This window comes from Halictus rubicundus, chromosome 6 (assembly GCF_050948215.1).
Source record: "Halictus rubicundus isolate RS-2024b chromosome 6, iyHalRubi1_principal, whole genome shotgun sequence".
NCBI classification, from domain to species: domain Eukaryota; kingdom Metazoa; phylum Arthropoda; class Insecta; order Hymenoptera; family Halictidae; genus Halictus; species Halictus rubicundus.
In genome coordinates this window covers 19,623,908-19,648,919 of record NC_135154.1, presented here as the reverse complement: position 1 = coordinate 19,648,919, position 25,012 = coordinate 19,623,908, and the positions used below count along the sequence as shown (strand labels likewise).

Below are 25,012 nucleotides of genomic sequence, written 5' to 3'. Positions count from 1 at the left end.
AATACGTACATACATATGTACGTATGTATATGTGAGGGTCGTATTTAGGAGAATGCAACTTTAACATTAAATAAAATGCTTTTTGTGTTTATTTAAAAAACATCTACAATCATGAGCAACATCTATATACAAGAACCACCCACAACGGGTAAAGTAAGTACAACTTTACGATATTTTATTGCATATTTATCTGTTTCCCGTTACATAACCTGTAATAACAAATATTTGTAATATCAATTATTATCTAACTGCAATGAATAAACACATAATATAGTCTTTTTGACCTATTTCGTTTCACCCAGAAAAATTTGGTAATTACATAATGGATTTTTTTGTTAATGTACTCCATTCTTTTTTTACGTAAAAAAATGTAATTACTGCAAAATGAATATTTTTTGACATACTTGTTTTTATTCAGAAAAATTGAATTACTGCAAAACAATTTGTTTTAAATAGGTGGTAATGAAAACAACAGTGGGTGATATCGACTTAGAATTATGGACGAAGGAGGCTCCGAAGGCTTGCAGAAATTTTATACAATTATGTATGGAAAGCTATTATGATAATACCATATTTCATAGAATTATTAAGGGCTTCATAGCTCAAGGCGGTGACCCAACCGGCACAGGAGAAGGCGGAGAAAGTATATATGGACAACCATTTAAAGTATGTTTAATTTTGAATGTCCAATAAGCCATGTGTTTGTATGTTTAATGAAAATTCACTTTCTTACAATTGGTGCATAGCTAACATACTTACCCATTTCAGGATGAATTCCATACAAGATTGCGATTCTGCAGGCGGGGTTTGCTGGCTATGGCAAATGCAGGGAAAGATGACAATGGTTCTCAATTTTTCTTTACGCTTGCTTCTGCTCCAGAATTACAGAACAAGCATACTATATTTGGTAAAGTTACTGGAGAAACTGTGTACAATATGCTTAAACTCGAAGAAGCACTGGTAGATGAAGTAAGAGACTATACTAATTACATGGGCTAAATTGCTGAAATATTTCTTACACGAGAAATGTATTATAGCACTTTTTTCTGTTCGTAGACAGACAGGCCGCTTTATCCTCCAAAAGTATTAAAAACTGAAATACTGAATAATCCTTTTTCTGATATTGTACCTAGGGTAACGACGAGAAAAAGCGAAGAAGTGAAGGATAGTACAAAAAATAAGAAAGCAGGAGTGAAGTAAGAAATAAATATTTGTAATCTTTGTCCTTATTAAAAATATTCTTCAATGAGGACTGCTTCCTTTCAGAAATTTCAATCTATTGTCTTTCGGAGAGGAGGCAGAAGAAGATGAGGAAGAGTCCGTGACATTAAATAAACAATTCACTGGCAAAGGGAAATCGGCGCATGATCATTTATCCGATCCGAAATTAAGTACTCAATCAGCTGTCAAACCATCTGGACCTCCGAGCAAGAAGAGGAAAGAAGATCGCAGTAGCGATTGGGAAAGCGATGAGGAAATGAAAACTACTGAAGAATTGGAAGCTATAAGAAAAGAGAAAGAGTAAGCTAATTCTTTAAAATTCTTCACCTTAAAATGTATTAGTTAATCCTACCTACGCCAATCTAATATTATCATTTGATTGCTTGTATTTTTATACGAAATCGGGCACAATCTTTTGTACTGACAAAAGCTTCCTATTGGCTTCCTATGAAGCATACTAATGTAATGAAATTATTGTATATATGAATACTATTGTCTTCCCAGAGCAATGAAAGAAAGAATAAAAAGTAAGCTGAAGGAAACGAAGAAGGAACCCAAGAGGACAAACTCTTACAAAGTGGATGATGACGAAGTTGATAATCAAGATGAAAAAGAAGAAGAGTACTATCTTGGAAAAGATAGAGAAGAAGAACGCAGGAAGAAAGCGTATGTATACCACACTATCTTTCAAGTAAAAATATTAAAATATTTCTGACGAATTTTTTTACAGGGAAAAAATTAGAAAAGAGATTCGCGACTTGAAGATAGACGTCCGGAACGCGAAGAAGGCGAAGGAGGCGGACAAGAAATTAAAAGAGGAGCAAGAAGAGAAGAAGGGACAGAAAACGGAGATTATGAAGGAGTACATCCAGACTCAGGAGAAGTACAAGGAAGCAAAGTCGAAGCTGCCTAAAAAGGGTAAGAGTCGCGAAGATTTCACGATGGATCTCTTGAAGAAATTCAAATCGAAGCTTCAGAGTGCGAAAGAGACCAGAAGCGAGAGATCGCCGACGCCACCACAGAAAGATAATAGCAAAGAAGAGGACTTCGATCCTGCTGATGAGTCCTGGATGGTGCACGCATTGCAATGCGAGGAGAAAGTTCCGGTTCTTGCGAAAGACGCTAGCACGAAGGACGACGATTGGTTCGAAATTTATGACCCCCGTAATCCGCTGAACAAAAGACGGAGGGGTGAGAAATCGCATAAATAATTCTGGTATTAGACGCAGGAAACTCCTCTTAATTGTACAGAACGTTGTACAGACCGTGTATTGCATAATATATATGCTTTCTTCTTAAACAACAATCGGGAACACTTCTCTGAACGATACGTCGCACGCGTTGGAAATCGCATCGCTATTCTGACGCGCGGAACTTCTATTTTTCTTTTGCGTGCGTGTGACGTCAAAGTGATAGAAAGAAGCGATACGCACGTTGCAATTCGGCGACATCACTGAGAAAAATCGTTCGACTGCGTGTCATCGGTGTTGTAAACTTTTGTTTACTATGCTCCGGTGAGATAACTGTAATACAGCCGATCGGTTAGCTATTAGGGACACGATTTCGTGCAAATAGATTTCTATGGACGGGAGCTTATCCCTGGCACAGTAAAAGGTTGATAAGGCACTGATACAAAGCATGACATATTCGTTCACGGAATCAGTCGATCTGTTGGCAGCGAACGATACACATCGTGCATTTACGTAACTTCCAGTTAATGAAATCAATTAATTAATTTAAATCGTACGTTCGCCGAGTCCACGGAACAATACACGGACTTTGAAAAATCGTTGAAAGTTTGGATAATATATTTCGGTCAACCTCCGACATACATGTATTAAGACATTATTTAGTTCGTTATCGAAAGTATTTGGTCGAGGTTTTGTTTTTTGAAAAAAGTTGTTAACGAGTGTTGTAAAGTATCCGGTACCGAAATCGATTCGAGACAGTATATTTTTATAATGAGAGCAGGAACGTTGAATTCGTGGCTGTGCGTGATGCTTTACTAAGATTATTCCCGCGTGGGAAAAGTGAACCCGAAAGTGATGCTACGATCCTACAAGGAGAATGCCATCGACACCATTAAAAATAGATATACTCGGTATGCTTTGTTTCGTTCATATATTACATTAATCGCTGGCAGCGCGTATGTACGCGATGCGGTGGTATAGTTATCTGCGTCGTTGAAAAACAGTCTCGATTCGAGTCATGCCGATTGACATGCTTTTATTTTGAATCATTATTTTCTCCTTTTTTAATATATTCAAGACGGTGCCGAACATAACATAAACAAGGAAACACTTATTTTTTAATTCGAATCGTCGGTAGCGTAATCGACTACGCTTCGGTCTGCTCGTATATCAGAACGTTTTTCACAGACCTAATAGCTATAATTGAGAAATTATTTTGAAGTAAGTTCTGTCTAAAATAAATTGTCTGAAAGCAAATAGTGTCTATTTTTTTAGCGTCAGATGTTTTAATTGTTAAAGTGCGATGGGAAGTTTAATTAACATCTTATCTACCGATAAGTGTTTAGTAGTCGTTTATTAGGCCTATGGTAACTGAAGTTTTAAAATAGATACTTAACCAACGATAAAAGATATTCTAAAAACATTAAATATCATAATTTATTTTCCGGAGGAAGAGATTTGGGAGTTACAGACATTCATAATAGCTGTCCACCCCCCACCCCCCCACCCCCTAATCTGTGCATTCTTGCAACACGTGGCTAACAGGAGTGGGGTGGGCAGCTAAAATGACTATCAGTGTCTCTGAAGACTCTTCTTTCGAAAAGATTACGGTATTCACGATGTAAGTACCATTGTACTTCCTTGACACAAAGAATTTTCGTAGATCGATGTAACAAAAACTTGTGGCATAAAGGCTTTTTCTATTTATATGCTAAGCACAATGTCTTATCGTGAAAACGTATAAACAGTAGGTGAAATTTAAAGCAGCAGAAAAAAATGGGAAATTAGAAAAATCGTTGTTTTGCAGTACCCACATTTTTTTGAAAAGTTAACCATGAAGAAACAGTCAAGGTTAACTTCGAGAATTTTTTCTGCTTGAATCACGAAAGCTACAGGAATGATTTTTACCTACATACATAGAATGATTCTGTAGACTTTCCTGAATATATACATAAGGATATCTTCTTTCATTGCATTGTAAATATTGAATGGTGCCAATAAGATTGGTGCGTCACTGGCGTCGTCTTCGTTAAGAAATTTTTAAAAACATGTTTGAATGTTTATAATATTCTTAAAAATATACCGTTGTATTCGGGAGAGTCTACAGAATCGTTGCAAGTAAAAATCAATCGTATAGCTTTTGCGGTTCAGGCAGAAAAAATTCTCAAATTTGACTATTCGTTAAAATTGCAGAAAAAAAGATGTGACGTCTGTTTTTCGCAATTGACACTGAAAACGATTAGTTTGCATAGAGATTCACTCAATCGGCATGTAACAAAGGATCGTTCCAGTTGCTCTGCCACGTGGTGAGACGCTACGTGGGCGTGTATAGAACACGCATACATACATGTAGTTGTAACACAATCGCGAGCGATCTATACACCAATCAAAATCGTATTCGTATTGATAGGTGAATTGACTAATTATGCGATGACGGTATTTAGTAAAGCTGGGTCGGGGAAACCGTGCTGTTCTCTGAATTCGAATGTAACGCATTCACCATGTTAATTGTCTGCATATTCTTCTTCGATGTATAGCCTCATTTAATCGTAATAGCGCCCGGCAATGTGTAATCTGCCTCCACGAGGCAGGGCGAACTTTATTTTTAAATTCTCGTCTCCGTCCACCTATATAAGGGTCGTCTCCGTCTACACAGTGTGTCCGAAAAGTTACGAACCATCCGGAGGAAAAAGAACGATCGTAAACACTACAGTGAGACGCTGTTTGCAAACATTGGCGTCGTTCGTTTTGCACGTTTTGCACGGTATGTATCACCGTGCAAAGTTCGTGCCTCGAGTCTCCGAGCACCCCGTATATGCGTCGCGGCTACTGAGAGACGATTACGATAATGTGACAATGTGAATTATGCCACCGCATCGGCTTTATCGCTTGTAAATTGCAGAAAAAGTTTTAGTACACCCAAATTTCGGTGTCAAACATCGACTTTTGCTTCTTTTTTTCGCTTTTTTTTTTTTTGATACACTGGCACGCTCGATATCGACATCTGTTTTGGCAACAAACAGTGGTTGCAACATGAAATGTGGACACAAATGTTACCAGAAAAAAGTTATAAATTTTTCTCGGCATTACACTATTCTTCATAATTTTAAATAATTTCCTGCGCGAAATTTATTTTCACTTTCTTGACACGATCTCTTATTTTAAAGCAACGCAGCCTTTTGCGAAATATAAACAGAAATGTTACCGGTAGAAAGCCACTAATTTCCTGGACATCATACTCAACAACAATTTTTTATAACATAGTGTACACAAAACTAATTCGACTTTCTTTATGTGAATTATAAAAAAAATGGTGATCGTGCGAAGGAACGTTTCGAGTAACTTTGTCTACAGAAAATGATTTCTGTTTATTTTCCAAGCAGAAGAAAATGCCTGAGAATCAGGCAAGTTTAGATTCGACGACATTTGACGATAACAAAAGAACGTCATCCTTGGTCGCCTTGATGGTCATTCTGAGGCCATCGGCCCTTTTTTTGCATACTGACTTCTCCTGGTTTTTTGTTTTTTTTTTTTTGCGCGACGTTTATAATAATTAATCATAGCTAGGTTTCAGATACTTTTATCGAAGTTCAACGCGCACAATCTATGTTTACGAACAGAAATAGTTTAAATACTCTTAGGAACAAGAAGAAAGAGGGCATTTCTACACAGAATATTAAAATTTTTTCAAGAGAATACGGTACTGCGTCAAAATAGCGAAGTTCTTTATGCAATTAAAAATCCGGCGATTCTAAAGAATATGTTACGCACCATTGGCTAGCGTTACATCGTTCGATCGAGTCATTGAACTTACAACGTCCTTGCAAACGAAAAGGTTCGATGAACAAAGAGGGTATCGGCTTTGACGTTCACCTTTGTACCAAAATCAAGCGATAACCCTCATGTTACGACAACCCGTAAACATAGCATATCCTAGGCCAGCGAGTTTCAAAAAATGGCGGCCCTAATACTTAATCCATAGTCAAACATGGTTGGCACGACAGTCGTCATAATGTCATAATGTCACGATTCGTAGAATTAATTATTATCATTTTTCGTTACCATATCACAATCGGAAGCACCAGATATGCTGCTATAACGTTTTGGGATTATATTTCTGTAAATGTTGATAATTACACAGGAAAATATTCCAGAAACATCTGCCAGTTTCAATGAATAATAATTTCCATGCAATATACACATACCATTTTGATCACATGCGCGAACGTGATATGACTAAACCTTTTGAAATTTGTCGTTATGAATAAACATCGATGGAAATGTAAACATTGAAACATGAATAAACATTGATGGAAATGTAGCTGGTCGTTGCGCGATCGAAATTGCATATTAACCATATGCAGCGACACGTCGCATAGCGGTATGGCGTTATCGTTGTAAAATATTGCAATGCAATGTGAGAAAATAAAGGGATGAGAACAGTTTGCTAATGATTGTTTATTGGCCAAAGAATGTATAGATCTTACGAAATTCACTGTAACTTTAAAACTCCTGGTCAGATCCTTTCGATCGCTAATTCGTTCAAATTGTAACAGTTACATATGTCTGTAAAACAACGAAGCGTTGAAATAAAAATTGTTGAATGAAATTAGTTCAAATTATTTATGTCTTCGATACAGAGTGATTCAGAAGCCTGTTGCAGAACCCAATGTTCGGTAACATGGTGTACAAGTTTTAATGTATATTTGTATGGCTCTCGAAAGATCTGTAGGTTCATCAACCGTTTCTTAGTAGTGTTTCTCATGAGAAATAATTTTGCAATTCGTAGAGGAGGGTGCTCGTCCAAGAGATTGGCAGCCTCGTAGATCCGAGTACAAGGTGCCGCTGAGGCTATTGCGATTATGTTTGCTTGGAATGATTCTCCCTGCTGTGTTGGTAGCGGGGCCAATGTACTTGCGATACCGCGTTTATTCCGAGCAATTGTACCCTTTAACCATCTCCGATCAGAGGCTTATCGACGCGAAAGTATCAACGACATGGTGTCAGGTAAGCGAATCTTCAATTCAATTTTATTTAGCAGCCTTGTTCTCTTTCTAATCCAATTTGTTAAGCCATAGTTTCCCACTTGGACGTTGAAATTTATTCTCCTTATCTTCAATCTAATTTTTCAGGGTTCAAATAATTTATATAGAATTATGCTTGGAACGTTATAAAACTTCATAATTTTCCAGAGTTCGAAAATTTTACATATACGCAACAACGTTAGGCTACGTCGCTAATCACACGATCATTTTTCGAGATTTCAAAATTACATGCACACGAGTACTCTCAGAAACCTCGACAATCTCTCGCTAATCTTAAAAAATTCAATTATGGTTCACGCAAGCACATTCGGAAATTTTTTATAATAACTTGATAATTTTCCCGGATTAAAAGATTGTGTACTACGTTTGGATACTTTGATAATTGCTTGATCGCTTTGAAAGATTCACAAACTATACACAAAATTACTCTTGAAAACTTTGATGATCTGTAACTTTCCAGGATTCAAATATTGTACATTCAAACATGGTGTTGACAAAATTTGATCAAGGGGGTTTCACAGCCAAATAGGATTGGGAAATTAACGGTCTAAGTAGAGGGCTCGGAATTATTCACTCGCGACGGCCGATTTTCGAAGGCTACGCCCCGTTGAGCCAGCTGAGGCGCGTACCATAGGCGCTATTCGTGCCGCGTAAGGGTCACACCCTTAACAATAGGTTTCTGCATTACCGTCGATGCACTATTGCCAATGCGTTTTCTTTTTGTCAGTGGTATCTCCTGTAGGCCTATTTATACATTTGGAAAATCAATTCGGAAGATAAAGTTGAAAAATCATTTTTAAATGTATTGTCCAAATTTGATTAACATCCGGGGTAACTTGATTTTCGCGCACGGTTAGACGTGCTTGGCAAATTGGTAAGATCTACGCTAACGAGCAGAACCGAGTCTCTACGCTATTTGAAGCAACATAACTTTTTCAACATTAGATCAAATGACTTGAATTTTATTGAGAAGTTAGAAGGATTAGTTTATTAGACGAGGTGTAAAAAATTTTTTAAAAAAGTTTGAATTGCTCGGAATCGCAAAAGAAATAGTAAAAGATGGTTTTTTCAGCTTTTTCATCCGAGCCTCTATTGAAAATGTAAAAAATGTGTTTGATTCGCTTGAATAAATTCTATCCATGCTGAATATTTCACCGATGTTGGTTCATTCGTTTACGCGTTATGAACGCTTAAAAGTGGAAAAATTGCCGTTTTTCATGATTTTCGACGTAAAATCGCACTTTTAATCGTTTATAACTCGTAAAAGAATTAAGCAATATCGGTGAAATTTTCAGCATGGATAGAATTTATTCGAGCGAATCAAATAGATTCTTTAAATGTTCGATACAGGGACAGATAAAAAAGCTGAGAAAAACCAACTTTTACTATTTCTTTTGCGATTCCGACCAATTCAAATTTTTTTCAAAAATTTTTTACACCTCGTCTAATAAACTAATCCTTCTAACTTCTCAATGAAATTCAAGTCACTTGATCTAATTTGAAAAAAGTTCTGTTGCTTCAAATAGTGTAGAGACTCAGTTTTGCTCGTTAGCGTAGATCTGACCAATTTGCCAAGCACGTCTAACCGTGCGCGAAAATCAAGTTATCCCGGATGTTAATCAAAATTTATTTTCTACAGCTGTGGTCCGAAATTGTCGTGCAACGTAGTGGGAATAGGCTAGTCGACGGTAATGCAGAAACCTGTTGATAAGGGTGTGACCGTAACGCGCCACCGTAATAGCGCCTATGGTACGCGCCTGAGCTGGTCCGAGAACCACGACTGCCACGGGGAGCGAGACACGCGGGCGGGTCGAGCCCCGTTTAATCAATAGTTGAAGCGATCGTTCCCATAAAGTAAAGAATTACCATCGTTGCAAACCATCTTGAATTTTTCAGAGTCAGGTGATCAAAGTAAACGCGACCTTCAACGCTTATCTGATGAGCGAGGAACCACAGGTTGAAAACAAAGTGCAACCTGTTTCGATGACAAGACACCTGATCTTAGAGGACGACATGAAAGAGTATTGGGGATTTTATCTCCTGAAAGGTAGCAGCGTTACCGTCTCCACCTGCGTGAGGTTCGAATCACAGTTTGATCGACTTAGGGCAGAGCTCCGAATTATATTGACTCGCAACGAAGGCTGATTTTCGAAGGCTACGCCCCCTCGACCCGGCCGCGCGCCTTCTTCCCGGTAGCGGTCCTGGCCCTGGTTCTCCAGCCAGCTCGGGCGTGTATCTTTATGTAAATTTACTTCTACTTTTATGTCAATTACTTTTATTAATCCTTGAAATATAAAAAAATATCTCATAACAATACTCCTTGTTACATAAACTATTTTTATACCGCTCGTTGAACCGCTGTCAGAAAAATGTTAGAATGTCGGAAAAATGTTGAACTTCACATTTCCCTTCGTTACTAAAAATGTGTTAAATATGTATAAATGTAAATGTAGGTAGCCCCTTAAAGTAATATTATTGTACGACATAGTGGAATAGGTCTACAGGGGATACCAATGACAAAGGAAAACGCATCGACAATAGTACCTCGATGGTAATGTGGAAACCCATTGATACGGATGTCGCCCTAACGTGCCACTTTTATCATGTATAAATATTTAAGCGGCTATGGTACGCGCCTGAGCTGCCTCGAGAACTATGACCGCCACGGGGAGGGAGACGCGAGGCCGGGTCGAGGGGGCGTAGCCTTGGAAAAACGATCGTCGCGAGCCACTAATTCCGAGCCCTGAATTGGGGTGTCAAAGATTGCATCAATCTCGTTTCACGAATTACAGGTGGCCGGGGGCATCCCTGACGATCATTCGAGGGCACAAGCACCTTCACGAATGCGCTTTTATCGGCGATGATAGCAGCGAGGAGCTGGAGGAGCTTCTGGAGGTTGCTAAAGAGACTGGACTCATTTCTGTCAATGGAACAGACGAGGTATAAAGTACACTTTAAACTTCATTCGTCCCTCGTGTTAACTCGACATGTTAGCTTGTTGCATATAACATGTACCTTTGTACTTTAAATTATGATAACATACGGTAAATCTGTACATTGTAATCGAAATCGAACATTCCATGCGGAGCGATTCAATATAGCTTTGAAATACGCGAAGAGAATTTTCTGTGCAGGACAAGAGTCCCAGTAACGAGCCAAACAAGATGAAGAGAGTAGAGCAAGGAATTCAATTCCACCACAAGGACCAAGCCCTTCCCCTGAACAGCTCAAATCACCTAACAAACTCGCATCATTACAGCAGCCACGAATTAGACGCGAAAGCCATGAGAGCAATCCTAACCGAGCTCTTCGCAAAAACGCTGGACACAAAGAAGAAACAAAAAGAGAATCCTCATCATCATTACGAGGGGACTTTCGTAGAGTTGGCAAACATTGATAAGCCACCTGTTCATCATCCTTCTGAAGTGGACAAGAATGTAGAACGAAAGACAGCAGAGCTTTTAAACAAACTCTCTGGCAATCGAGTCGAATCCGAAGCAAACTCTGCAATCACTGTAGCAAAAGATCGAGAAAAATCGAATGAAGGACAGAAGAAAAGGCACGATGGCGGCCAGAAACAAGAAGAGGCGCAAGCAGGCGAGCAACAAGGAGAACCAACGTCGGCAGAAGTGGTCAAAGATGTGCTGGATAAAATCAATTCGTTAGGATATCGAGGAAAGAAGATCCTCAGAAAGTTGATGGACGAAATCGAGAAAAATGGCGGCGAGACGGAAACCCTGAGGAAGGTGGTCGATGAAACGATGAAGAACCAGAAGCTCTCCGAAGCCGAGAAACGAAGGAGACGAAGGGATTTGGTTCTGTCATCGTCTCTTCGTGCAGAGCTGACCGAAGAAGATGAAGACGCTGACGCTGCCGTCGAAGAGGTACAGTATGAACGATCCGTATCTAGTCGATCTTAATCTTATCTAATTGTAGGTACCACGGGACAATTTTTACACTCGTTTCCGCTTGAGTCGAGAGAAAATTAATAGCGTTCGACTACTGTAGAGTCTCAGAACACAGCCTGCCTTGAAAGTCTGTGTGCGGGCGTCGAATTTTGTTTCTTTAAAAAGAGAAAAACGAAGATTTTGTACATTTTTGAACGTTGAATAGGTTGTTAGGTTGGAGTGGAACAGATTTGCTTGTCCGAATATGTTAGCATTGTGGTTTTAAAAGAATTCTAAAATTCAGTAGAAGCTGAAAAATCTTTTACTTCGAAACTCCTTACAGCATCATTCATTCGCAGACACTAATCAGTGGACTGCGGTTCTTTGTGCAAAATAAAAATTTTCTACATCCATTGCAAGCTACCGAATAAAAATTTGCTTCTTCTTTTAATAATCGTAACAAGTTAAATTCTTTTAATCTTTCCACCGTCTTGCACGTATTACAGATACATATTTTCGTGTCTCTCGCTAGACTATTGAATTAAATATACAATTTCAGATTTCCCTAGAGAAATTCTAGGCAGCAACAGTTGCAGTAGAACCGTACTATGTAGTATCATCAATGAACTCATCGCGTTAATCCAGCACTTACCACGCTCTCGAAGGTGTTTGCACAGCATAAATGCATTCCGGTCCCGCATCGCAATAAAGAATCGTAATTCAGCGTTAGCACGATAACGTTCCGCGAACGAACAGTTTCTAATCTCGCTCGTAAAACTCAGTATAGATCGGTATAGATATAGGAGAAAAATCGTGTACTCAGCGCACATGTCGACGAGCAATAAAATGCGCGCGCAAAGAAAAAAAAAAATGAAAAATAGCCTGCATCGAAGTTGCATAAACGTGAAATTAGGACACTTTACTGTTTACACGGGCGGCATTATCAGTATTGATCGCTTTTAATCACCCGGTTGCGACAGCCTGCACAGGTAAAGTCCTTAATTCGCTCATCGAAATTAATCCACCGGTGGAAAATTTTGAGGTTCGCAGCAGAACAGCAGATTTCCTCTGGCATAAACGTCTGATAATGTGCCACCTGAGATGTTATTACGTGATAAAACGTGGGAGTGAGATTATGCTTGCGCGAGACTAATGAAGAGAGCTTGTTAGATGGTGAGACTTCTGTTGTCGATCTCAACGATACCGGTTGTTGTCAAACGATTCCAAGAGCCCGTATTCCATTCTTTGTCAACATCGTTCTCGGGACGATAACACGGGCCAATTTAGTGGATTATAATCAATTTCTTTATCGCCGACAGATAGATATCCGGGCATTACTAATATTGTCCGAATTAGAGATTACCAAGTCGTGTAATTGTGGCGCGGCGGCTATCTTTAATTTTCTACTCGTGTGTGTGGTAATGGCATCGAGGGCCCCGTTATCGAGAGACGTTTTCGAGACGGCATTCAATATTTGCAGACACTTTCGGAATAATAGAGATGTATCGCGAATCCGGAAAATATTGATAGGTCGAGGCTCTGTATCGAGATATTGAGGCGATCGAGAGATATCGAGAACGCGAAAACAGTTCAGCTGAGGCTGACATTGAGCTTGTGGAATTCGGCAGGGTTCAGAAAACACTCTGGGGACATCAGTCAAGCTTAACACGCCGATTTTAATAACATTTCTACAGGATATAGTTTGTTGAAAAATATTTCACACGTATTTCTTTTTATCTGCAATTTTTATCCTGGGGGAGAAAATAGCCCTCAAAGTTGGGGGTGGAAACCTTATTCTTGTATAACAAGGACACTATATTTTATAAATTTGCATTTACCATATGGACGTTTCCTTTTTTTTTTTTTTTTTTTTTTTTTTTTTTATAAAGCACGTACGATAAATGCATAAAGACCCAATTTAATTAGAAACTCTTAAAGACCAGGAAAACGAAAGATGGTCCTCCAAAATTTGCAGTACTTTTAGAAATAGTTCGTTTTGTTAATAAAATTATTTTTCTGATCATCCAACGTTCGTTTACGTACATTAGGATATGTTGCACCCAGATGGCATAGCAGAGGACAGAGGCACCGTGAACGAGACAATGCTGAATGATAGAAGCAATTCTGAATTTTGGAGTTCGTTCAGCAGCTCTGAGGAACGATTGCTGGATTGTAAGGGGTTGATTCTAAACCTACCTCTAACACCTCATCGTCATTGTACACCGAAACATGAGAAGAAACACTCGGAAGCTTCGTTTGCAAACACGGTTACCTACAGGTACGCAGACCTCTTGATTTATATTGATAGATCCCCGGTAATGATAATAACAGGTAGTAGATAAACACTTATTTCTGGAAAGACAAATAGTCACGTGGATAGACTCGTGGAGGATGCAATGACCTAACAAGGCTGTCATTTTCCAAACGTTTTTAATTTTTAACACTTTCATGGAAGGATCTGGGTCCACTCTGACCCAGAGTTACGAATGTTTCGTCTAAATTCTAATTTTTCCATCGGCGGTAAGTCGACAGAATGACAAAGAATCAATATGATGGACAGATCAAGAATTAAACTTGCAAATTCTTTCTTTGACAACGAAGCGTGAAGATAAGACAAGATTAAAACAAGATTATTCTCATCGTTCATAAATAATAAATCGACATACAGGACGCGCTACTTTGTTAGAGGCATTGACAAATGTGTCAATTTCACACAAGGGAAGAATGAAGATTATTAAAATATGCATTGAATACTACTCCACAAAATGAAATCTTCTTTGAACTCCTGTAATTGATCGTAAAAAAATCTTACAGTATTCTAGCTGTGCTCATTTTAAAGCATGGAATCTTTACTTTCGTATCCTCGAACTTAATTTTCAAATAGATATATTTTTTTAAGATCTTGTTTTTCTCAAAAACCTTTCAAAGTTTGTCAAGATTCAAACGTTTCTGTGGAACTCAATAAAAATGTTTTTCTCTCCTTTAAAAATTGCGATTTTTTCCCAACCCTATTCTACTTTAAAGGACATAAGAGCAGAGATAGTGTAATCTAAAAGGATTACTATCTGCATTTTCGGCCTCACTAACAAAATTACTATAATTCTACGAGATTTATCGAACAGTGTTCGTGTTCATTTGTTAACTAGAATTTGTTTCAGGGTCCCAATAAACGGATACTACTTCTTCGTCTTCAACTCCGAGAACGAGATCCAACCGAACTACCTTCGAGTGAACTTCGACCTTCTAAAAACCGTGTACAACATCTCAAACCCGGTCCACGAGTGCAAGAACAGTACAAAAGAGTGTTCTCTGCCGTTCAAGCTCTTCAGCAACGAGAGAACAGTCCTGGAACTACCATTGAGTGGCAACGACTCCCAATGGAACCAAGAATACGTGGTAGTTTCTACCTGCGAGCCAAGAACCGCTATCTACCTGATCTGCATCATGCTGGTTCCCTTACTCATCCTCGTGTTTGCCTTCCATTGACATCACATTTGTCAACACGACCGAGGGGCAGCGTTTCCGATCTCGCTGACAATGCTCACTTGTAAATATTAGGCTTAAGTCGACCGAGTGACGAATGATTGCTGCAGTGACTACATACAGTGTAACAGTATTTTTCTTTTCCTCGTGCGCTTTCGAATGGTAGCGATACGCTGACTAGTTAGTTGATTAGTAGAATAGAAGATAGATAAGTTTAACTTTACTACCATCCATTGAAATAGAACTGATTCGTGTCTTCGGCTCCTTAGAAGTTTAATTAATATTTTAACGAGGAGTCTCCTGCTCGACTCTGGGTAATGTTACTTTTGTCTTTTTGTACGTGAAAGGCACTAAAAGTTGTTGAATGTAAGATAGAAAAGTTAATTTTCATTGGTTATTGGCTATGAGAAAATCTTTTTAGTGTAAAATGATTTTCGCGTGGTCACTGAATTATTATAATACTGATTAAGAAGCAAGAGATTGATGCTTTGATATATATATATATATATATATATAGGTGATTTGTAGAAAATCAACACTCCAATCAAATCTATCGTCTAATAATTGTATAATTTCAGAGGCAGTAAGATTGAAAATGACTCAGAAATAATTCTAGAAGCGTGGAGCTGTTGAGGAGTTGTGACATTAGGTGCTTATTAAAAATGCTCGACGCTGTTTGAAAAACGTGTACATACTTTCCAGAGTGTTTTATAGACTTTACAATTAGACTAGTATTTAGTACCAAGTGAGATACGCTCCACGCATTAGTAGATACTGGTACAATTGTATAAATCATTCTTTTGAACAAAGATTAGTTGATGACAGAGTCACGCGTATTTTAGATTCTAACAGGATCGTTTATTATTAACTTAGAAGAGTATCGATGTATCATGGTGTATCGCCACGTGATGCTTTCGTTTATATTATTTATTGCAGGTTGCGTCTTGTTAATTTATTTAGTAATACCGCTTTATCTGGCGTAGACTCATGCGGTTGAGATTTTTGCCGTGAATTGTACCTTATCGATCACTGTGGAATTAAATGAGTGTACAGAGACTGCAAAGCTGATTTATATTTTCAATAAAAAAAAATGTCATTAATCGCAGCCGGTTGTTTATCTCTCGATTTTTATTAGAATAGGTAGATAGGGGAAAGTTTAAACATGTGATAATGTGCGCACAAGTTACGGCGAGCTTATCGCAGTTCGGATATTTTCTTCGTAGTATGTAAATGGCAAATCGTTTTTATTATTATATTGTGTTAAAATTTACATTTTTGAGAATGTACTCCCACAATATTAGTAGCAAATTTAGTAAAATGTCAGATTTATGGAACAAAAGTATTGGCTATTAAACTAGGTATTAATTGTTTCGTGGTATTAAAAATTACAACTATTATATGTCTGTGAAAGACTACACACAAAATAAATAAATTATTCCGACAGCATCGTACTATTAAGTTATAAAAGCATACCGAAAAGCTAACCGTGTATGGCGCAATCGTACGCATAGGTTTTGGATAAATGAAAATAACTCCGCCATTTTGCAACACTCCGACTTGAAAAAATTCATACACTGAACTAAACGTTACATTATCACACCACAAAAATATTAGAATTTTCCATTGACTATTTGCCTGCGAATAAAATTCGGAAACTCTACCTGCTTCGACAAGGGTAGTTTACCCCCTAACATATGAATCCAAGAGATAGCATAGAATCTCAGTTTCTAAATTTTAGAAATCTTTCAAAAATGGTGTTGACAATAGGATATGCCCTCTTGAAGATGATAATACTACAGTTTCCTGGCGAAAAATTTGCGTGACCGAAACAATGCTAATTAAGGACCCCTGGGGGCTAATCCTTTACGCCTTCGGACATCTTAAAAATTAATCTCCGTCCTATCTGTTCGTTTAATCCCGGAGATTAATGCTTCATGCCGATGCAAGAAGCTTCCGACAACTTGACCCTGCTATTTCGTGGGCTGGGAAGGGTGGTGGCGAATGGTACATGGGGGGTTTCGAGGGCGGAGCGACCCTTATCAGCAACGAACACTCGCGACTCGCGCAGCCTCCGTGGCTTCAATGACTTTTCAGAAGTGAGCTCGCACAGCCACCACCACGGCTGGTTCTTCTATGTAAATGTTCTTGCTCGATACTCATCTTGGAATATTGCCAAAGGACAGCTTATCTGTCTTCCAGATGACAATGAGACCTCTGTTTAAGCCAAAAACTGCTTCCCTCTCGTCTTTACCAGATTTACAGCCCGAAGACGGTGGTGCATGAAGACGGTGGTAGTAATATCATCTCCTGACAGTGTACTTTTGATTTTACACGGTACTTCTAGTAGTTTTGATTTTATAGACGGCACAGTATTCATTGAAATCGATCAAATCATTTTTCTAGAGCTGAACCCGATGAGAACTTCCGTAATTTAATTTTCTTTTTTGTTTGTTTGTTGTTTTGAGCAGTGGAATGAAGATCTATGTTTCTTGTGAGACAAAGTTCTCTCGAAACAAAGTTTGTTTATTAGTAATCTGATATTTTGATAAAATCACCGTTTCCTTTACTTTCAAAAACAGAAATAAATATTGTTCTTCTGTCCAAAAAATTGCGAATAATTGTAAATTATTATAAATTATGGTTTCGTTATGATCCAATATAATTGTAGAAAGAAAAAAGTAATATTGTTCTGCCTCGTGCCTTTCTAAACTGTCCAAAAAATTTCCAATAATTGTCAAAATAATTTCCAGTAAAATCGTGCTTCTATGAATGAAAAATTATTGTTTCCCTGTGACCCTGAGAATGTTTAAACTGGAATGAAAAATATTGTATCTACTGATTGAGACTGAATGTGTAAAAGTAAGACACGTACCGTAACTTGACCGATTCGAGGAGCATCGGTGAAAGACGCACGTGGAAAACAAACACTAATAATGCGATTAATATGAGACGACTGGTTCACGCCGATAACGAAAATTGATTTCACCCTCGTGCCCCCATCCCCCTCCTTACATCCCCATACCCGCCGTGCTCCTCGGTGCTCACCCCGGGCATGGGGATTCCATTCGAACGCGTTGACGTTTCATGGGACACTGCGCAAAACCGGCGACACGCCTCTTTTCTATTGGCACAGCCTGCCGACGATAATTCATCTACGTGCCCGACCATATTCCATTCCTGTTAGGTTTTTCCCGTTTTACAATACTGCTTCCAGCAGCAAATTTCTTCTCATAGAGACACCATAATCGTTAACGTACCCTCGCTTTGCGAAAATCGTCAGCGTGTGCTGCTCCGTCACTTATCCAAAGCTATAGTCATTTTTCTAAATTTATTGTGCTGGTGCATGACCAACGTGTAGTTAAGCAATCATTCTACATCTTATGCGAGGGTTTTCCTTCCTTGAACTAGTCAGAATTATTAAAATTGTTCATTTACTAACAGAATAACTATAACCATTAATTAAGGCAAGACACTGGCAACTTGAAGTTGAAATAAAATTCTTTTTTATGGTTTCTTACAGAATAACTGTACCCATTCATTTATTAAAAACAATAACATCCGAAACACGAATGAAAATTAGTTAAAGCTCTTTAGACTGTCCATAGTCTCTTTTAAAAATATTGTTCCTCAACCCTTGTGTTCATCGAGTTGCAAAAATGATCTTTTCAAATTAGCCTATTCAGAATGTAATATCACATGTTAACATCCACAAACATTCTCAAGCTATAAATAATTTTTATTTAAACTTGAGCTGTCACTGTTTCGAAGACACTGCATACAATTGTGTAGTAAAATGCATATTATTTATCCTACTGGCAAATAGTCCTGAACAGTTAAACAAAGCAAAAAAGAAAAAATATGTTGATTATATATAATAGTTCTGTACACTGGCCTAATCTGTTTTCAAAACGTTGTTCTTTATATCAGCGCGATATTGCCAAATAATTTAACCATAATCCTAACACTACTGTTAACCAGCCAGTAATGAACTTTCCCCTGTCATTAGATTCTAAACAAACAAACAGTAATTAGTCGGAACGATCGAAATATTTTCATTCGGTGAGAACAGCTACCGCTTTAATTAGAATCGTAATCACTGTGGTAGATATGCAGGGTCTTAACAGAAAAAAAAAAAAAAAAAAAAAAAGGAAAAACAGTTAAGCCAACGATAACGAGTTACGTGATTCGGCAACGATTTTTTGCGTTTCGATCGTCAACAACGGAATAAAATTTTATTTCCATGCGACGATAGTGCGAGTCCATTTTACCGGGGCTCAGACATAATACCTGATTCCTATTCGTTGACACGCACGAATTGAGCTGTGTTAACGAAGCAGTGGGAAACCGCTATGAAACCTACCCCATGAAACTTTTTAGGGTGTTTTCGATCGATGGGAATTTCAGATTCCCCGCTCGATTTTCCAAGAAGAAAACACACATAAATCATATTTTGCCCTCTTGAGCTTCTTAACGTAATAATCATTTGCTTTCAGTGCTGCAACGATAAGTATAAAATTGTCCACCCCCTAAAGAACAGTTTTTGAAACATTATGCCGAAATTATTTTAATAGTTCCCAATATTCCGATTAATTTTTCTAGATCTTAATAATTTTTTAAATATTTTATCGATCCTAGAACGCTTAAGGGACTGTCGAAAAATGCCCACAGAGTTCAAAATGTTTGTTTTCATAAAAGGAAATTTGTATGGAGGCTAGTGTGCTAGCTTTTTGGTCTAGAAAACTCTACAATTGAATAATTATAATTTGAATCATTTTATTCGTGACAGTAGCAGTTTTTTGGCCATGGTTTTATGGTTTGTTCATGGAGTCGCGTGTTAAAAATGGGTTTTGATATTGAAAACTTCTGGACTGTACCTGATAGGTCGATGTTTGCTTGCAACGGACCACACACTCCTGCCGCAGAAGTGTTGCACAGCATATGCGGTCGCATTGAAGGATTAGCGAAGACTGGAAAAAACCAACCCTCTTGAAGGGTGCGATTGAGGCACGCGACTCCATTCAAGGGTGACGCCACGTGTCATTTATGCGCCTTTTATGCCCAGATTAAGGCGAAGATAAAGTTAAAAAGTGGGATACTAATAGCGGTATTAAAAAAAGCCTACTAAATTTAAATGGCTTTAGTCCTCCGATGTATTGTATAAAACCCCTTCCGCAACCCTATGAGCATTGAAAAGCACGACTTCGAAGCAATATCGGCAAACCGTGGTTCATTCTTAATTTCTGATATTAGCAAAACTTTCAAATACAAGAAGACGTGCGTATTAAAAAAAAAAAATTATGAATTAAAAATTAACAAATTATAATTCTGGTTAATAAGAGACCACTTTCCCGTATTTAGACTTGTATAAAACAATTGACAAAACAGTTTGAAGCATGCATGCGTGTATAAAGATCCACAGTCTGTGTTTTGTCATGTAAACAATTTTATTTATGTTAACATTATTTTTATAAACCTGTAAATAAGGAGATAGTTGAAATATTGACGATAACGGCATCTTTATTTCTGTGACAATTGTTTATTTCGCAGCAAAGTTCTGATTAGAAAACAAGAAGGAAGGCCTGCGTAAACAGTTTCCTTGTTTTCACACCTTCGGGGATTGTTGAACTAATCTTTCGACTGTTTTGGCTTAAAACGAGTAAGAAAAGGCTCGTGACCAAGTGATATTCTTCTCGTTATCTGCGCGAAGGCTCATGACTAAATTTGTCTCCACCTCCTTCCTGTTCCATCCATTAACATCTGCCTGAAAGATGATTCCTACACAATTCAAGAACAAATAACATCGGCACCCGCCTTATCTAATCGGCTCTCTGTTATCGTCCACGCGATGTGAAATAAACTCAATTTTTCCTTGCTTCGTTCGGCAGCTCGTTATGCGAAGTCAATCATTTAAATAAACAGCAACACGCTTTTAAATGAATGTAATAACGTTCTCAGGGATGGTCTAGCATTTTTGCAAAATTTCCACTGAGCCTCGCGATGAAATTAGATTGGCTCCCACGCAGATTGGCCGGTAATGGCGCTCGAATGAACACGATCGGAGATTTAATCATTTAATCGAGATCGTCCGATGACACCCTCCTTCCGGTTCATCTCTCCGGAAAATCTGTAGCACCCTTCAAAGGTGTCACAATAAAACAGCCCGCGGCTGGTGGCCACTTGACAACGGGTGGGCCTCGATCATTCTCACCCCTAATGTATATTAAACAAGGCTCCCTTTTTTTTCGCTGCATCCCCTCATCCAATGACTTTTTCGGGCTAATAAGAATCTAATTGTTTGGGAACCCTGAGAGTTGACTCTCTCTCGCAATAAAAAAAGTCACAGGCTTGGACAATCTATAAAAGCATACGTGACGTTGGAAACTCCATTGTGTGCACAAAATAAATGATTACATATAGAAGTCAGCTCGGTAATTTCTTGCGAAAACGTTTTTATAATTTCAGTAATTGAGCTGTTCATTGCATAAATCGATTAACTCCATAAAACAAAGAGTCGAGAAATGCGATGAAATAATGTAGATTGATTTTTAATATTCCCTTTATAATATAAATTCAAATAAATATTGTAGAGTGCATGAATACAGATGTAGCTTTTACGTGACTGGTGGAGTTAATCGATTTTGCACGTGAAACAAGTAATAAAGGTAAATTCAGTGTTTAAATTTTTAAGTTTTTTATTACAGATTTTCCATAAAAATGAATATTAACAGTTCTGTTATAATATATTACGTGTGATTAATTCATCAGCAATATAAATGATGTATTCAAGAACCATCAGATGATTCATTGTTTTCCATATCCACATTGTTATTGGTCTCATTCGTCTCGATTATAATGGTATAAAATTTATTTCTTTAAAACCACTGACAAATTGAAATAATTGTTTATAATAATTCAAACCCAAATACGATCTGGGAGTGATGATGAATTGGCTGAAAAAATATGTAGTCCGTGTAATATTGGTAAAGTATACAGTAAAAATTAAAACATACCCAATTAAACTTTATTCTTAATAATAATTAATTTGACTTCACAAGTACTTGATATCCTGCGGCAATTAGTCTATGACTGACTAATTTATTTTACTTTAATTCTGATAAGACGGCACTAGAAAATTTACCGTTATCATTCAGCGCTTGTTAGTGCATTTGAGTTGCATCATTGCAAAACGATTTACATCGGAGTACGGAGTTGATCAAAATGGCCAAAAAAATTTTGTCGTTTAATGGTGATAATCTTTATTATTCAGGAAAGTTATTATAAATATAAAAAGTTACGACTATACCAAGTGCTTTGACACTTAAATGTAAGATTTTTCAAAAAGTGGAGTTAATCGATTTGTGCAGTGAACGGCACAATTGTGGAATAGAAAACCGGTCATTTTGACCGTGATAGATTTAGTGTCAAGAAATGTGATAAAACATTTCTCAATGACTCGAATTTATGCGAATATGTTTAACCTAGTCACTTCATTCATCTAAATTAATCGATTAAAATTCAGACAGGCTATGAAATGTGTTCTTTCTGTATACTAGTTTGTTTCTTTTCGTTGGTGGCTCGATGTGTAACGTTTAGCGATTTTCTGTAGATTGTAAAAAATTGTTTGATTGTAAGCAAATATCGGTGTACTGCTCGGTCGTATTTACCCAGCAGGAGGGGGTGTAACAGCGACCTAAGGGTCTCTACACAGCAGAGGGATGCTGGATACGTGTGGAGCAGCATGGGGACGGTCCGTAGAGGAGCTCCACCCATGAAGCCTGCGCTCCGCCTTCGCAAAATTCATTTTCCCGGGGGTTGTACCGAACTTTCTATTAGGTAAATAGTGGTCGTCCGGAGTAGTCAGTCGGTTTAGCTTCAGTTACAATCGCAACCTGGGACAAATCTGTCGGTAAAGTGTCTTCTAAACGGCCGCGACACTCGATACTCGCGTCTAATATTTTTCTTCTTCGTGAATGGTGCGTGATTAGTGAACGAAACGTACCCCTAAACAATGGTAAGCAATCGAAACATCATAAAATGTCAGTGCAACGCATTCACTTTTGATAATGTAATTACTTGTCCGTTGCGAGGGTGAATTAATCATCGAACTTTTCATTCCTCGTCATTTAAACCGCCTAGCAAGATCTATCCCACCAAGATCCTTGACGGGGATCATATTTTATCACATTACTGTTTTAATTTTGGTGAACGTTTTTACACCTAAATTATCTCATTCTGCCAGAGAAGGTTTAATTGATTTGAAATTATCTCTTCGATTAATATCGTAGTTTTCAGTGTGTTCATGTTTGAATTTTGCTAATCGCCATCTTGACATTATTTCACCGTGCCAAGGAAGATTTAAAGATTTTTATTGTGCCATAATTTGCATCATGGTCCTATTTGAATCTCGTTGAAAATCTTCACATCTAATTCTACTGTATCAACAAATATTCGATTGCTTTTCTTGTGTCACAGAACGTCGAGCAATCTAAATCCTGGCCAACGATCCTCTTTAATTGTGCTCGCGTTTGAATATATCTAGCTGAAAATCTGCAATTAGATTCTTGACGAATACCACATTTCGCATTGTGTTTGATTTCTGCTGAAAATCTTCAATCTTAAATTATCCTACTGTGCCAAAATCGTTTTAATTGTATTTATTACTAAAAAGAATATCTGAAAATCTAAATTCTGAGCGAGTATCCTTTCGAATTGAGTTCGTATTTGATTTTTGTCAGATACCTACACAGGCTCACGAAAGTATTCGAGCACCCTTTAAAACAGACCCGACTTTTTTTTTTTTTAATAATTAGGAGAATTGGCTTACCGAATGTCGTGCAAAAAAGATTTTGAAAAAATTGCAATTGCTAGGAATTATAAGAGCAAATAAAAAAGGCACTTTCCAAAACTTTTTTATTTGAGCCTGTAATGAAAATTTAAAATATGTGTTTTCTAGGTCTAGGTTAACTATACACATACTGAAAATTTCCGTTAAAAACGGCACGCACCGAAAGATGTTAGAATCTGTGGATTTTAAGTAGAAACTGACCAAAAGTTGCACAGTGGAGTTTGTCCCGAAAATGCGGTCGGAAGTAAAATTTAAAAATTGTACATAAATTGTAAAACTTTTAGTTGAATGTATGTTTTGAATGTCACTTTATCAATATTTGTTTTATTATTCGTGTATCCATGAAGCACTGTGATTTGTCGGGAGATTAAATTCTGTTAACACGCTTACCTTTTTGAACGAATACGCATATTAGTAATTCTGAACTTATTTATCATACATAAATTAAATAAATTTTCGTTTTATAGAAGTTTTACATTTTTCTAGTTATCGATATTTGAAGATAACCAACGATTCAGTAATTTTATTTATTATTCTAAGATTTTGTTAGTGATTTCGTTATAGTTCCGGGTGAGTCCCGGTGTTCATTGCAGTGTCATTGTGCTCTATGAAGTTTTATGATTAAGATACCAGAAAAATTTGTTCCTACTTGGTCCAACTCGGCGTTTCGTAGTTGATCTATGGAAAAATGGCCATCGAAAATCGCAGTATTTCTCGCATATCTTCATGTTCGCATTCGCTATGTTTCCGTAAAGTAAGTACTTACTAAGGAATTATTTGAAGGAATTTTGTAACCCGTTGCGCTCGAAGCTATTTTAACGCCAAAAAGAACATTTCTTTCGACCTAAAATATTTCCCTTCTATATATACAGTAACGAGCAAAACTGAGTCTACACTATTTGAAGCAACATAACTTTTTTCAAATTAGATCAAATGACTTGAATTTTATTGAGAAGTTAGAAGGATTAGTTTATTAGACGAGGTGTAAAAAATTTTTGAAAAAAATTTGAATCGGTCGGAATCGCAAAAGAAATAGTAAAAGTTGGTTTTTTTCAGCTTTTTTATCTGAGCCTGTATTGAAAATTAAAAAAATGTATTTGATTCGATATTGGTTAATTCGTTTACTTACGAGTTATAAACGATTAAAAGTGCGATTTTAAGTCGAAAATCGTGCAAAATGGCCATTTTTCCACTTTTAAGGAAGAAATTATATTTATATGTATATCGCTTAATGAAGATTTTTAATTTTAGTACTTTTAATAGGAAACTCTTAATTTTCAGAAAACTATTAATTTTCATCGGAAGATGTGTCATCAAGTTCTTCGCTTGAGACTACTTCCT

The 25,012-nt window shown here is 37.4% G+C and overlaps 2 protein-coding genes across 3 annotated transcripts; both read left to right on the top strand.

The window, feature by feature from the left end:
• The first annotated feature begins 26 nt into the window (after positions 1-26).
• Positions 27-3,664, top strand: LOC143354819 (spliceosome-associated protein CWC27 homolog). Of its 2 annotated transcripts, none has more exons than XM_076789170.1 (7): positions 27-153; positions 457-666; positions 769-969; positions 1,057-1,196; positions 1,267-1,521; positions 1,726-1,887; positions 1,952-3,664. In XM_076789170.1, exons 1-7 carry the CDS (start codon positions 112-114, stop codon positions 2,430-2,432), a joined length of 1,491 nt encoding a protein of 496 aa, XP_076645285.1. In that variant the 5' UTR covers positions 27-111; the 3' UTR covers positions 2,433-3,664. The 2 variants fall into 2 exon arrangements, with proteins under 2 accessions (XP_076645285.1, XP_076645286.1); XM_076789171.1 differs by having other exon boundaries at positions 38-148.
• LOC143354816 (uncharacterized) lies at positions 3,186-15,932 on the top strand. Its single transcript, XM_076789165.1, has 7 exons — positions 3,186-3,322; positions 7,201-7,418; positions 9,353-9,534; positions 10,249-10,396; positions 10,591-11,340; positions 13,392-13,621; positions 14,502-15,932. The coding sequence occupies exons 1-7, from the start codon at positions 3,289-3,291 to the stop codon at positions 14,827-14,829; spliced, it is 1,890 nt and encodes a 629-aa protein (XP_076645280.1). The 5' UTR covers positions 3,186-3,288; the 3' UTR covers positions 14,830-15,932.
• The last annotated feature ends 9,080 nt before the right edge of the window (positions 15,933-25,012 follow it).

What these genes read in the sequence shown, in the direction of transcription:
- LOC143354816 (XM_076789165.1), top strand. Translation starts at nt 3,289, where the DNA reads ATGCCATCGACACCATTAAAAATAGATATACTCG. An exon ending in CTGTCAATGGAACAGACGAG is followed by an intron (nt 10,397 to 10,590) that starts GTATAAAGTACA and finishes TTTTCTGTGCAG; the next exon opens with GACAAGAGTCCCAGTAACGA. An exon ending in GCAAACACGGTTACCTACAG is followed by an intron (nt 13,622 to 14,501) that starts GTACGCAGACCT and finishes AATTTGTTTCAG; the next exon opens with GGTCCCAATAAACGGATACT.
- LOC143354819 (XM_076789170.1), top strand. Translation starts at nt 112, where the DNA reads ATGAGCAACATCTATATACAAGAACCACCCACAACGGGTAAA. An exon ending in AATAAGAAAGCAGGAGTGAA is followed by an intron (nt 1,197 to 1,266) that starts GTAAGAAATAAA and finishes GCTTCCTTTCAG; the next exon opens with AAATTTCAATCTATTGTCTT. An exon ending in GAAGAACGCAGGAAGAAAGC is followed by an intron (nt 1,888 to 1,951) that starts GTATGTATACCA and finishes ATTTTTTTACAG; the next exon opens with GGAAAAAATTAGAAAAGAGA.